Below are 14,295 nucleotides of genomic sequence, written 5' to 3'. Positions count from 1 at the left end.
ACTCAGTAGCACAGCTTTGGAATGAAGATGACCATAAGAGATACAAAGAACCTCTAGCAAAAGATGCTTCTGTACAACTTAAAAAATTCTCCAGAATCTACAAAATAGACCCTGCCTGTTTCATAGGTCCTAAGATTAATGGGGAGTTGTGGATTCTGTTGGAGGGGGCAGGGCGAGTTGCATAGGAAAAGGGGATTGATCATTAGAATTGTCCAAAATCAATAATACCTCCTCTCAGAAATGCTTTGGGAAGAAGCCTGGGAGGTTCCCAGGTTGTTGGGGGGGGGGCAGAAAATTCTAGAAGTAGAGGAGATACAAATGGATGGGGCAAGAAGACCACATTCAAAGGCCAAGATCTGAAAGAAACCTGTGGCATTAATGATGAATTCAGGGTAATTCAGAATGGAAGTAGAGTAGGAGTAGAATGATGAGAGAAGCTGGAGTGATCATTAGGGTGTAGAGCAAGACCTTCTCTTACTCCAAGATGTGAAATTTGAACTTTATCTTGGAGATAATAGAGTTAATTAAGCACAGTATGTATTAGCTAGGGTAAAGATTAGTTTCTTGTAACAAAGACATCCAAAGATACAGTAGCTGAATAAGAAAATTTTCCTCTCAAAGAAAGTCTAAGTAGGCAGCTCAGAAGTCATATAGCTGGAGGCAACCTGATGATATTGGGACCCTGACATTCTCCAGTCTTGTTACCCATCATCCCCCAGTTGTTGGTCTCATTCACATAGTTGAAAATCATCATACTTCCTGGGTCCACATCAACGTTATCAAGAAAGGGTCAAGACGAGAGGAAGTCAGGCTCATTCCTTTCAATGACTCTAACTGGAAGTTGTACACATCAATTCCCCTCATACTCCATTGACTAGAATTTAATAACATGGCCACACCATATGCAAGGAAATCTGGAAAATATAATATTTATTCCAGGTAGCCATATGACTCTTTAAAATTCAGAAATGATATATTTTTAAAATATCATTCTGGCTTTGGTATAAAGAATTGATGGTGTGGGGTGAGGAGGACAAGAAAGGGTTGAGAGGCTGTTATTTTAGTTCTTACAAGAAACTATGGTGTCATGAATTAAGGTAGACCTAGTGGAGTGCTGATGAGGAGCTGTGAATGGATTTTAGAAATACTTGAGAGAATCAAAGGGACGTGATTTAGGGTTGAATTTGAAAGGAGAAGAGAGTAGAAAAGACGATGCCTGTGTTTTTCACTTAGGCAATTTGTTCCAGTTCATGAAATAGGAAGCACAGGAGGAAGAGCAGGCTTTGGTGTATACAAAGAGGAGGACGGATGACAAATTTAGTTTTGGAGCTGAGAGGTCTGCAGAACGTCCTAGTAGAGATGTCCAGTAAACTCTTGTACATGTGGTTCTGAACTCAGGACAAAGATTTGGGCTGGAGATAGACATGTTGAAGGCTTATGCATAGAAATGGCATCTGAATCTATAGCAATAAAAAGACAAATCAGAGGAAATGTGTAGTGCGAGAGTAAAAGCCAAGTACTAAACTGGGGGGAATACCTGCATTTAACGGAGCTAGAAAGAGAAGCGAATAAAGAACAGAGAGCAGACTAACCGAAAAGGAAGAAGAAAAACCAAGAGAATTCCACCAACTCCCAGGAGAGCTTTTCAGGACTGAGGGGATAGGCATTGTGTTGAATTGCGCAGCCTTGAGAATCAAGGGCCAGAACATAGCTCTTACTTTAGTAACAAGGAGTTTGGTGATCTCAGTGAAAGCAACTTGATGGTGAAATGGAGGCAGAGGCAGACTGCAATGAGTAAAAGAGTAAATGGAAAGTGAGGAAATGATACAGACAATTCTTACTAAAAGCTTGGTGGTTAAAAGGAGGAGAGAAACAAGACTAACTGCAAGGTGAGACTGGGTTGATGGAGCAGTTTTAAATCTCAAAATAAAGAACTTTGTGCTTTTTTGATTAGGAAAAGAATGTGTTCATTATAACTAATTCAGGCAATGAAAAAAGATAATATGAAAGATAAAAGTATGAAACCCACCCAGAAATAATGATAGCTGCCATTTTGATACAATATATTTATACTTCTTTCAATACATCTATATACAGACATAGAAATGCTTATATTTAAATTAGAAGGGATTATATCCTACCTAAGTTGCTTTTTCCAGTGAGTGATCTATGTGGACATCTCTCCATGGCCATGAGTAATTGCAGTTATATTAAATTCATATTTCACAAAAAGGGCATATCTTTGCCCTTTTTATTTAATGCATTCCTAATTGGTGGATGTTCGTTCCCAGTTTGTTGTTGTTATTAACTGTGCCCATAAGCATTCCTGAACAAAAATGTTTACACGTTTGTCTGATTGTTTCTTTAAGAGAAAATCCAGGAAGTAGAATTGCTAGGTTGATAGGAGAGAAGGATGATGGGTAAATCAAGGGTTCAGTAGAGGGTATATGCCGAGCACAAATGGGGGTCAGCCCTTCGCATTTCCCCTTGGGACAAAAAGGAGAGGGGAGATAACTTTTCTTTAGCAACTCTGGTGCTGCCACAGTTAAGTTTGTAAGTGGAGTACAGAGTAGAAATCATTTGCTGAAAATGAAAACAGATGATGGTACAGAGGTCCTGAAGAGAGCAAAGAAAATTTGAAATTGCGGCTGTGAACTGTGGAAGACAGTGCTGAACTGGAAAGCAGAAGAAGTTTTGACAATCGATATGCTTGTAACGGCCCCGATTTGAACACTGGTGCTAATGCTCACCAGCAGCACACAGCAGCCATGTTTGGAGTTTTGTAGCAGAAGGACAAATGAGTTAGGGATTTAATATCCCAGCCAAATGGTAGACAAAGTGAACTCTGAGATTCAGCTGCACAGGGAAGGAAGGGAAGATAGGAAGAGGTTAGAGAGGAAATACAAGAGTCAGGAGACTGGAGGATGTTGTGAAATCTAAGAACACGTATAGTTGAAGTAAAAGTGTAAGAAAACTAAAAGGAGAAGAGACTGGTCAGAAAGTAAGATACTTGAAGTTAATATTTCAGAGGCAGAATAGTTCTGAGGGGTAACAAGAACCTGAGTGTGCCTTTGAGAGTAGGTTAAAAAGAAAACAGCCAGCTTTATTGTGCCTGCTTCTGGAATAGAAGATTGTCATTAATAGTTTTCAAAACTGAAATATATAGCATACTTATTTGTAGATTAACAAAGAAAGCATGTATTTTTAATGATATTTAATGTTTATTATAGAAAACCTGGAAACAGATCACTTTGCCAAGCTTAAATCCAAATTAGCAATTATAAGAAATGTGGATGACCAAGTTCTCTTCCTTGGCCAAGGAAATCACCCTCTGTTTGAGGATATGACTGATTCTGACTGTGAAGGTAATTTTTTTTATCCACAAACAGAAATGACTAGCTACTTCTTCTCATTCTGTTTTACTGCTTACATTTTTCCATACTAATCCCAGTCCTCAGATGAAGGAGTAATAACAATTTTACTTACAAGGAACTTTATAAGGCATCCACGTTTTTTAGTTGGGGTAAAAAATTGGATACAATAAGACATTGAAAGGGGTCATGCCACTCTGAGCCTACCTTTGAATCACCAATCCCTTCATTATGATCCATTAATCCCTTCAGTATGATCGCATTAATCCCTTCATTATGATCGCATTAATCCCCTCATTATGATGCATTAATCCCTTCATCATGCTGCATTAATCCCTTCATTATGATCGCATTAATCCCCTCATTATGATGCATTAATCCCTTCATCATGCTGCATTAATCGCTTCATTATGATCCCATTAATCCCCTCATTATGATGCATTAATCCCTTCATTATGATCGCATTAAACCAGTCATTATGATCGCATTAATCCCTTCATTATAGTCGCATTAATCGCTTCATTATGATCACATTAATCCCATCATTATGATGCATTAATCCCGTCATCACGATCGCATTAATCCCGTCATTATGCTGCATTAATCCCTTCATTTTGATCGCATTAATCCCTTCATTATGATGCATTAATTTCTTCATTATGATGCATTAATCCCCTCATGATGCATAAATCACTTCATTATGATCGCATTAATCCCTTCATTATGATGCATTAATCCCCTCATTTTAATCGCATTAATCCCTTCATTATGATGCATTAATCCCCTCATGATGCATTAATCATTTCATTATGATCGCATTAATCCCTTCATTATGATACATTAATCCCTTCATTATGATCGCATTAATCCGTTCATTATGATCGCATTAATCCCTTCACTATGATGCATTAATCCCGTAATTATGATCGCTTTCATCCCATCATTATGATCGCATTAATCCCTTCATGATGATGCATTAATCCCTTCATTATGATCGCATTAATCCCTTCATTATGATACATTAATCCCTTCGTTATGATCGCATTAATCCCTTCATTATGATGCATTAATCCCCTCATGATGCATTAATTCCTTCATTATGATGCATTAATCCCCTCATGATGCATTAATCCCTTCATTATGATGCATTAATCCCTTTATTATGATGCATTAATCCCCTCATGATCGCATTAATCCCTTCATCATGATGCATTAATCCTCTTATGGTGCATCAATCCCTTCATTATGATGCATTAATCCCCTCATGATGCATTAATCCCTTCATTATGATGCATTAATCCCCTCATGATGCATTAATCCCTTCATTATGATGCATTAATCCCCTCATGATGCATTAATCCCTTCATTATGATGCATTAATCCCCTCATGATGCATTAATCCCTTTATTATGTTGCATTAATTTCCGTCATTTGATCGCTTATACCCCGTCATTATGATCGCATTAATCCCTTCATTATGATACATTAATCCCTTCATTATGATCGCATTCATTCCTTCTTTATGATGCATTAATCCCCTCGTTATGATCGCATTAATCACTTCATTATGATGCATTATTCCCTTCTTTATGATCGCATTAATCCCTTCATCATGATGCATTAATCCTCTTATGGTGCATTAATCCCTTCATTATGATGCATTAATCCCTTTATTATGATCGCATTAATCCCTTCATTATGATGCATTAATCTCCTCATGATGCATTAATCCCTTTATTATGATGCATTAATCCCTTTATTATGATCGCATTAATCCCTTCATTATGATGCATTAATCTCCTCATGATGCATTAATTCCTTCATTATGATGCATTAATCTCCTCATGATGCATTAATCCCTTCATTATGATTGCATTAATCCCTTCATTATGATGCATTAATCCCCTCACGATGCATTAATCATTTCATTATGATCGCATTAATCCCTTCATTATGATTGCATTGATCCCTTCATTATTATCGCATTAATTCCTTCATTATGATGCATTAATCATTTCATTATGATCGCATTAATCCCTTCATTATGATTGCATTGATCCCTTCATTATTATCGCATTAATCCCTTCATTATGATGCATTAATCCCCTCACGATGCATTAATTCCTTCATTATGATGCATTAATCCCCTATGATGCATTAATTCCTTCATTATGATGCATTAATACCCTCATGATGCATTAATCCCTTCATTGTGATCGCATTAATCCCTTCATTATGATTACATTGATCCCTTCATTATGATGCATTAATCCCTTCATTATGATGCATTAATCCCTTTATTATGATCGCTTTCATCCCGTCATTATGATCGCATGAATCCCTTCCTTATGATCGCATTAATCCCTTCATTATGATGCATTTATCCTTCATTATGATGCATTAATCCCGTCATTATGATCGCTTTTATCCTGTCATTATGATCACATTAATCCCGTCATTATGATCGCATTAATCCCTTATGATTGCATAAATAACTGTTTAAAACCTCTATAGTTGGATGCTTAATCCCTGCTCATGACAGCTGAAAACGCTGATAGTTTTCAAAATATTAAAAATAAATATGCATTTCAAATGAGTCTATCTTGCTCCAGAAACTTAGAGTACAGTAGAAAATGATTAAGTTGCCATGTGTGGTGGCATCTATCTGTAATCCTACCTACTTGGGAGGCTCAAGCAGGAGGATTGCTTGAGGCCAGGACATTGAGGCTATAAATCCACTGTGATAATGCCTATGAATAGCCACTGCACTCCAGCCTGGGTGATATAAAGACCTTGTCTCAAAATTAAAAAAAAAAAAAAAAACTTGAAAAGAAAATGATCAAGTCTACTGTGCCTTCCAAAATATGAATTCCAAATAGCAAAGTTAGGCTGAATTAAAGCAGCTGAATGTGCGCGATTTAAAAATACTGACTGCTTACCTCAACAAATATATTTTAAGTATTTTATTAAGCATTTAAAAGTTAAAAACAATCTTTCAGAATTCATATATTTAAAATACTCAATAAAGTTGTAGCACGTATGTGTAACACATATTAAATTGGAGGTTGCTTGTTTGAGACACAATTTCACTTTGTCACCCAGGCTGGAGTACAGTGGTGCGATCTCAGCTCACTACAACCTCCTCCTTCCAGATTCAAGTGATTCTCATGCCTCAGCCTCCCGAGTAGCGCGCACTCGGTTAATTTTGTATTTTTAGTAGAGATGGGGTTTCACCATGTTGGCCAGGCTGGGCTCAGACTCCTGACCTCAAGTAATCTACCTGTCTCAGCCTCCCAAACAAACAAACAAACAACCCCATAGTTTAATGTGTGTTACAACACACGTTCTGCAACTTTTTTGGGTATTTTAAAGATATGAGTTTCAAAAGATTGTTTTTAACTTTTAAATGCTGGGATTACAGGCATGAGCCACAAAGCCAGGCCTGAAATATGTTTTTAAAAATGTCTGACTCGCTGTACATAGTCTCCTGCAGACTGGCCAAGTCTCAAAGTGGGAACAAATGTTTTAAGGACTGTTCTTTGGTTAAATTTTCACAAATGTTGCTGTGCAAAATTTCTTTTGACTTGAGTTCTCATTTATTATTATTTTTTTCAGCAAATGCATCCCGGACCATATTTATTATATATATGTATAAAGATAGCGAGCCTAGAGGTCTGGCTGTAACCATCTCTGTGAAGTGTGGAAAAATTTCAACTCTCTCCTGTGAGAACAAAATTATTTCCTTTAAGGTAAGACTGAGCCTTACTTTGTTTTCAATCACGTTAATATAATTAATATAATTAGAAATATATTATTTCTTTTTTTTTTTTTTTTCTTGAGACAGAGTTTCGCTCTTGTTACCCAGACTGGGGTGCAATGGCGCGATCTCGGCTCACCGCAACCTCCGCCTCCTGGGTTCAGGCAATTCTCCTGCCTCAGCCTCCTGAGTAGCTGGGATTACAGGCACGTGCCTCCATGCCCAGCTAATTTTTTGTATTTTTAGTAGAGACGGGGTTTCACCATGTTGACCAGGATGGTCTCGATCTCTTGACCTCGTGATCCACCTGCCCCGGCCTCCCAAAGTGCTGGGATTATAGACGTGAGCCACTGCACCAGGCCCAGAAATATATTATTTCTAATGTTAATATAAATAATATAATTAGAAAAATATCCTCAGACCAACCTTTTGTCTAAAACAGAAATAACAAGAAGCAGAGAATCATTAAAATGAATACTTACTAAAAATTATCAAACTCTTTACCAATTGTGATAATGCTGGTTTTTCTGAGCCTGTAACCGGGAGGAGAAGATACAGCACTTGTTTTATGACCTGCTTCTCCTGAATAATCAGTCTTTATACGAGAATAGTATAGAATCCATAGTGAGTTATATATTTAAGAATAACATGTGACTTTCCAGAATAAGTTGTGCTATGAAGAAGGAAGTATCCTTCTATACTTCCACAGCTTTGTAAACTATGATGATAAATTTTTTTTTTGAGATGGAGTTTCGCTCTTGTTACCCAGGCTGGAGTGCAATGGCGCCATCTCGGCTCACCGCAACCTCCGCCTCCTGGGTTCAGGCAATTCTGCCTCAGCCTCCTGAGTAGCTGGGATTACAGGCATGAGCCACCATGCCCAGCTAATTTTTGTATTTTTAGTAGAGACGGGGTTTCACCATGTTGACTAGGATGGTTTCGATCTCTTGACCTCGTAATCCACCTGCCTCGGCCTCCCAAAGTGTTGGGATTACAGATGTGGGCCTGATGATAATATTTTAATCCCTAGTTGTTTTGTTGCTGATCCTTAGCCTGAGTCTTAGACACAAGCTTCAGCTTCCAGTTGATGTATGTTATTTTTAATGTTAATCTAATAGAATAAAGTTTGTGGATCAGCTACAAAAGTAATGCTATAATTATCTGAAAACCAGGTATAAAGTATTTCTGGCTACTACTTTTTCTCTATTATTCTCCATTATTATTCTCTATTATATTTCTCTCTTTCCTCCAGTATTGTTAGATAAACCACTATTAACTACAGCTACAGACAGAGCCAGGAAACTCTCCTCCCAGTAAGAATAGCCGGAAGGCTATTCATGATGGCCCACGCCTGTAATCCCAGCACTTTGGGAGGCTGAGGTGGGTGGATCACCTCAGGTCAGGAGTTTGAGACCAGCCTGGCCAACATGATGAAACCCTGTCTCTACTAAAAATACAAAAATTTAGCTGGGCGTGATGGCACGTGCCTGTAATCCCAGCTACTCGGGAGGCTGAGGCAGGAGAATCACTTGAACCTGGGAAGCGGAGGTTGCAATGAACCAAGATCGTGTCATTGCACTCCAGCCTGGGCAACAAGAGCTAAGCTCCGTCTCAGGGGCAAAAAAAAAAGGAGTAGCCCGGGATTCTTACAAACTGACAATGCTTCAGAGGAGAATTTCACGTCATGAAGATTCTTTTTGAGTGGAGATTTACCAATAATTAACTGCTTTTATGCTCACCCAGACCCCAATGAAAGAGTTAGGATATAACCTTAGGGAAGGTACCAAGGGGCAACTTGGGAGAGAAAAAAACGCCACCCTAAAATATAATCCAAGTAAGAACAGTGCATATGCAACAGATACAGCCTCCAGACAAACCCCTCCGCTATCTCCCTCCAGCCAGGGTGCCACCCCTTCAGGTGACAATTTGGAGTCCCCATTCTAGACCTGATAGGCAGGCAGCTTAGTTATCAAAATGGCATTAGTGGCCTGGGATGGAAGGGTGGGGTGGAAAGGGTTAAGCATGCTGTTACTGAGTAACAGAATCAGAAGGGAAGGATATGGCCAAGCTCAGGCTACATGGGATAGAGGAAGACTCAGCTGCAGAGGCAGATTCAGAAGCTAGAATAAGTCCGACCGACAAGTGGATTCTTATTGGGGGAGACGGTGACAATGTTAAGGAGACGGAAATAATGCTTGGCACTTAGTAGGAATTGGACAAATCTGTATTTGGGGGAGTCTGAAGCTTATACAATTTCAATGGCTCTTCTAAAGGAAAAGAATATAGCCAGGCACAGTGGTTCACCCCTGTAATCCCAGCACTTTGGGAGGCCAAGGCAGGCAGATTGCCTGAGGTCGGGAGTTCAAGACCAGCCTGACCAACATGGAGAAACCCTGTCTCTACTAAAAATACAAAATTAGCTGGGTGTGGTGGTCCCAGCTACTCAGGAGGCTGAGGCAGAGGTTGCAGTAAGCTGAATCAGTCCATTGCACTCCAGCCTGTGCAGCAAGAATGAAACTCTGTCTCAAAAAAAAAAAAAAAAAAAAAAAGAATGTAAAGCTACCAAAGGCATAAGCTTAATCGTTTATTTCGAATTTTTAAAAGGGCAGGGGTGGCTAGAAGAGACCTGTGCAAATAAGAGAATCTGACATTTCAGCTTCATCAGTATCATAGCAAATCTGCTTCTGGAAGGAATACATACTGGTTGGAGACGGGGAGAGAGGGAGAAAGCAGAGGGGGTGTGGACTAGGACCAGTTTTAGCTCTCGTCTTTAATCCCTTTTCCTGCCACCAATAAGGATCTTAGCAATGGTTATAAAAGTAGCCTATAGATAATAAAATTCTAGATAATAAAATACATGGTGGCTCACACCTGTAATGACAACACTTTGGGAGGCCTAGGCGAGTGGATCACTTGAGGTCAGGAGTTCAAGACCAGCCTGGCCAACATGACAAAACCCCATCTCCACCCAAAAACAGAAAAATTAGCCAGGCATGGTGGCACGCACCTGTAATCCCAGCTACTCGTGAGGCTGAGGCAGAAGAATTGCTTGCACCTGGGAGGCACAGGCTGCAGTGAGCCGAGATCGCACCACTGCACTCCAGGCTGAGCGACAGAGTGAGACTCTTGTCTCAAAAAAAAAAAGAAAAATGTACAACTGGCTGCCCTTATGTGCTCACTTTTCAGTATTGATTATTAGCTATAAAGTCCTGGAAAGTTCTTTGGACAAGAAACTTGACAGCACCAAGAAGGATTTCCTTTGAGAGGTTACTGTTAATGTCTGTTTTATATACGTATCTATATCCAGGCTTGGCCAGGGTTCCCTCAGATTTTCCAGTGCACTTGGGAGATGTTAAGTCAATATCAACTTTATCTGGATTCAGATTCAACCCCTTCTGATATTTAAAAAAAAAAAAAAAAAAACCTTGCCCCCTGCAGCACTCAACTTTCACCAGGGCTTTCCAAGTTGGCAGTTCTGCAAGGTCATTGGAATGGCTTCCACATCCGCTTGCTCTGAACCTTCCCTAGGATGACCGGGAGTGGTCAGCATCAAGAAAGCTACTGCCTGAGGATTTCCTTGCCTCTATTCTGAAATGTGCAATAACTGTGATTGCGGAGATCGCCTATTCTACCTAGCCACACTCTCACTTTCAACTGTAACTTTCCATGCTAGTTCTCTTCCTCCGTAATGTTACTAGAGCTTTTGAAATTTTGGCTATGGATTATTTCTCACTTATACATTAGATTTCAGATCAGCTCCAAATTGATGCCCATAGCTTAGGGTCTCTTCCTAAACTGTGGTATATCGTAGACAGCTGCAGAAGTGGATGCCAATAGGGAAACTAGTTTATACTATCATCAGCTTAGGACCCACACTTGTTGGTAAAGAACAAAAGTCCGGAGTTAGGACTATCAATTCTACAAATGATTGGGAGGTTGGAGTTACCCCCCACTTCCACCACCCAGAGTCTTTCAGGCATCTTGGGAAATGCAATTTCCCATCTATGAAGAAATGCATTCCCATCTATGAAGAAAACCATTCCCATCTATGAAGAAACGCAATTTTAATTCTGGAGGTTTCTCTGTCAGTGCTTAGGATCATGGGAATCTTTGCTGCCATGAGGCCAAAATTCAGTCCAAAATGTCTACTGATTCCAGGATTCACATGGAAGAACCTTAGGTGGTACCCACATGTTTTGATCCATCCTGCAAAATAGACATGATGCACTAATAGGAAAAGTGCAGGCAGTACTACCATTTGGAAAGCCTTCAAGGTTATAGTTTCAAGTCATCTAACCATTTCTCACAGGACCCTATTCTGTGACTGAAACATACAGGAATCAGAATTTGGCCTTCTAGGGCAGGGCCCAGCCAAGTAAACCACATTCAGTACGGAAATACGAGACTACTATGGAACTAGAGTTCTCGGCAGGGAGACAGAGTCAAAGACTGCCAACTGAGCCAAGAAAGCAGGTTTAGACAGGAATCCAGGGCCTGGCCCTAGAATTGGATCTATTCACAGTGAGTTTTAATTTCCAGGTCCACTGAAAGAGTGAGCTAAGATTCCTGGCACTTCTGTCTCTCTCATGGTTGGCTCTGAAACGAGAACTGGCCAGGCTAGGTATGGTGACTCATGCCTAGAATCCCAGCACTTTGGGTGGCCGAAGTGGGAAGATCACTTGAGGCCAGGAGTTCAAGACCAGCCTAGGCAACAAAGTGAAATTCCACCCTGGCCCCCCTCCCCATCTCTACGAAAATAAATTTAAAAATCCGCCAAGTGTGGCGGTGTGCATTTGTGGTCCCAGCAACTCAGGAGGCTAAGGCAAGGGGATTGCTTGAGCCCAGGAGTTCAAGGCTGCAGTGAGCTATGATTTCACCACTGCACATCAGGCTGGGATACAGAGCGAGACCCTGTCTCAAAGCAAAAAGAAAAAGAAGCTACAACTAGCCTAAGTTTTCTTGTTTATTATTTAGTTATTTTTGTGACAGAGTCTTACTCTGTCTCCCAGGCTGCAGTGCAGTGGCGCAGTGTTGGCTCACTGCAACCTACGCCTCCCATGTTCAAGTGCTTCTCCTGACTCAGCCTCCTGAGTAGCTGGGATTATAGGCATGTGCCACCACGCCCAGCCAATTTTCGTATTTTTAGTAGGGACAGGGTTTCACCATGTTGGTCAAGCTGATCTCAAACTCCTGATCTCATGATCCACCCACCTTGGGCTCCCAAAGTGCTGGGATTGCAAGCGTGAGCCACTGCGCCCAGCCAAACTAGCGTAAGTTATGGAAGGAGGTCATCAATGTCTTTAGCTGTGAATGGTTTATAGAAGGCAGGAACTGACGTTGGCCCAAAAACGCTATGGTCTTTGCTGGAACTCTACTTCATCTTGAGCAGATGTGGACACCACTCAATGGGAGGGCAGAGAAGTAAGCTGTCTGATGGACAGGGGAAAACTAGAGGCCTGGATCTCTCTGCATCCCATGACAGGGAGAATAGGAGATTCAGAGCTAAAAAAGAGAGGAGGTCAGCATTGCTGTTCAGAGATGCTTTCATATAACTCTTGAGAAGAAAAACTACTTTTGTTCTGTTCAGTAACGTGCTTCAAAACAAACTTCATATATTCAAATTGTTCACGTCCTGAAATAATTCGGTGATTTTGGCTTTTTTCTCTATAGGAAATCAGCCCTCCCGACAACATCACTGATACAAAAAGTGACATCATTTTTTTTCAGAGAAGTGTTCCAGGGCATGATGATAAGATGCAGTTTGAGTCTTCATCATACGAAGGCTACTTTTTAGCCTGTAAAAAAGAGGAAGATCTTTTCAAACTCATTTTGAAAAGAAAGGATGAATTGGGGGATAAATCCTTATTGTTCACGGTTCAAAGCAAAGACTAGCTATTAAAAGTTCGTAATGTGAACTGCGAATTTTTGTATTTAGAAAGGTTATGTTAATGGTGACATGAAAGAAACACTGAGCTTGAAAAACAGCATGAAGAAATGAATGCACTTTCACAAAAGCACATGGACTCTCCCTTATCCAAGTGAATAAAATATTTGTATAATGTTTTAAAAGTTCATAGTCTGAAAACCCATTCTACATTGTTAATTGGCATATTAATTATACTTCATATAATTATTTTTGACTCTTTTAGGTTATTAGTCCTAATGACAAAAGATGTTGATTATTTGAACTTTCTAGTTTTTAAGAATACCATTAAAACCATCAAGCTCCATTTCAACCCCTCCGTGCTATGGCAGCAGGTGACTGGGGTGGGTTGGTGTATACCACCGCCCCTCCCTTCTGAGGCAGGAGATCAGCAGGACTAGTTTTCCACGCCCCAGTCATGATCAAGACAGCATCTGCTCCAAACAGGATGTGGTGAAGACACCATCGAAAACCAAGATGGCGACAACAGTGACCTCTAATCGCCCTCACTGCTCAATATATGCTAATTATAATGTATTAGCATATTAAAAGACACTCCCACCAATGCCAGTTGACAAACGCTATGGCAATGCCCAGAAGTTACCTTATATGCTTTAGAAGGGGAGGAACCCTCTGTCCCAGGAATCCTCACCTCTTTTCTAGAAAACATGTGAATAACCCACTTCTTATTTAGCATATGATTAAGGAGTAGCTATAAATAATATAGCTAGCTAGCAGGCCAGGCACAATGCTCACACTTGTAATCCCAGCGCTTTGGGAAACCGAGGTGGGCAGATCATTTGAGGTCAGAAGTTCGAGACCAGCCTGGCCAACATGGTGAAACCCCATCTCTACAAAGAATATAAAAATTAGCTGGGTGTGGTTGTGGACACCTGTAATCTTAGCGCTCAAAAAGATAAGGCAGGAGGATCACTTGAACCCTGGGAGGTGGAGACTGCAATGAGCCAAGATTGTGCCACTGAGAAACAGTGATTGTGCAGCCTGGGAAACAGTGAGTGCACCTCAAAAAACACACACACACACACACACACACACACACACACACAGCTACTACTCTGCCTGTGGGATAGCCCTGCTCTGTCTATGGAGCTGCCATTTTCCCGAACTCTGTTGCTCTAAGAAACTTGCTTTGCTTTTACTTTACTCTGTCGACTGGCTCTTGAATTCTTTCCTGCACACAAGGACCCTCCCAGGCTGAGCGCCAATTTGGGGTTCGCCCGCTC

At 40.4% G+C, this 14,295-nt stretch overlaps 1 protein-coding gene across 5 annotated transcripts in view; it reads left to right on the top strand.

Annotated features, from left to right (window-relative positions):
- Nucleotides 1-13,197, top strand: part of IL18 (interleukin 18) — a 28,209-nt gene extending 15,012 nt beyond the window's left edge. For all 5 annotated transcript variants that reach the window (XM_002754412.7, XM_054241557.2, XM_054241556.2 and 2 more), the window contains 3 exons: nucleotides 3,231-3,365; nucleotides 6,987-7,120; nucleotides 12,799-13,197. In XM_002754412.7, coding sequence (XP_002754458.1) covers nucleotides 3,231-3,365; nucleotides 6,987-7,120; nucleotides 12,799-13,020 — 491 coding nt within the window. In that variant the 3' untranslated portion in view covers nucleotides 13,021-13,197. The remainder of the gene's footprint in view (nucleotides 1-3,230; nucleotides 3,366-6,986; nucleotides 7,121-12,798) is intronic.
- The last annotated feature ends 1,098 nt before the right edge of the window (nucleotides 13,198-14,295 follow it).

This window comes from Callithrix jacchus, chromosome 10 (genome assembly GCF_049354715.1).
Source record: "Callithrix jacchus isolate 240 chromosome 10, calJac240_pri, whole genome shotgun sequence".
Taxonomy (NCBI): domain Eukaryota; kingdom Metazoa; phylum Chordata; class Mammalia; order Primates; family Cebidae; genus Callithrix; species Callithrix jacchus.
The sequence above is the reverse complement of the archived record's forward strand: the minus strand, read 5'-3'. Positions and strand labels throughout refer to the sequence as shown.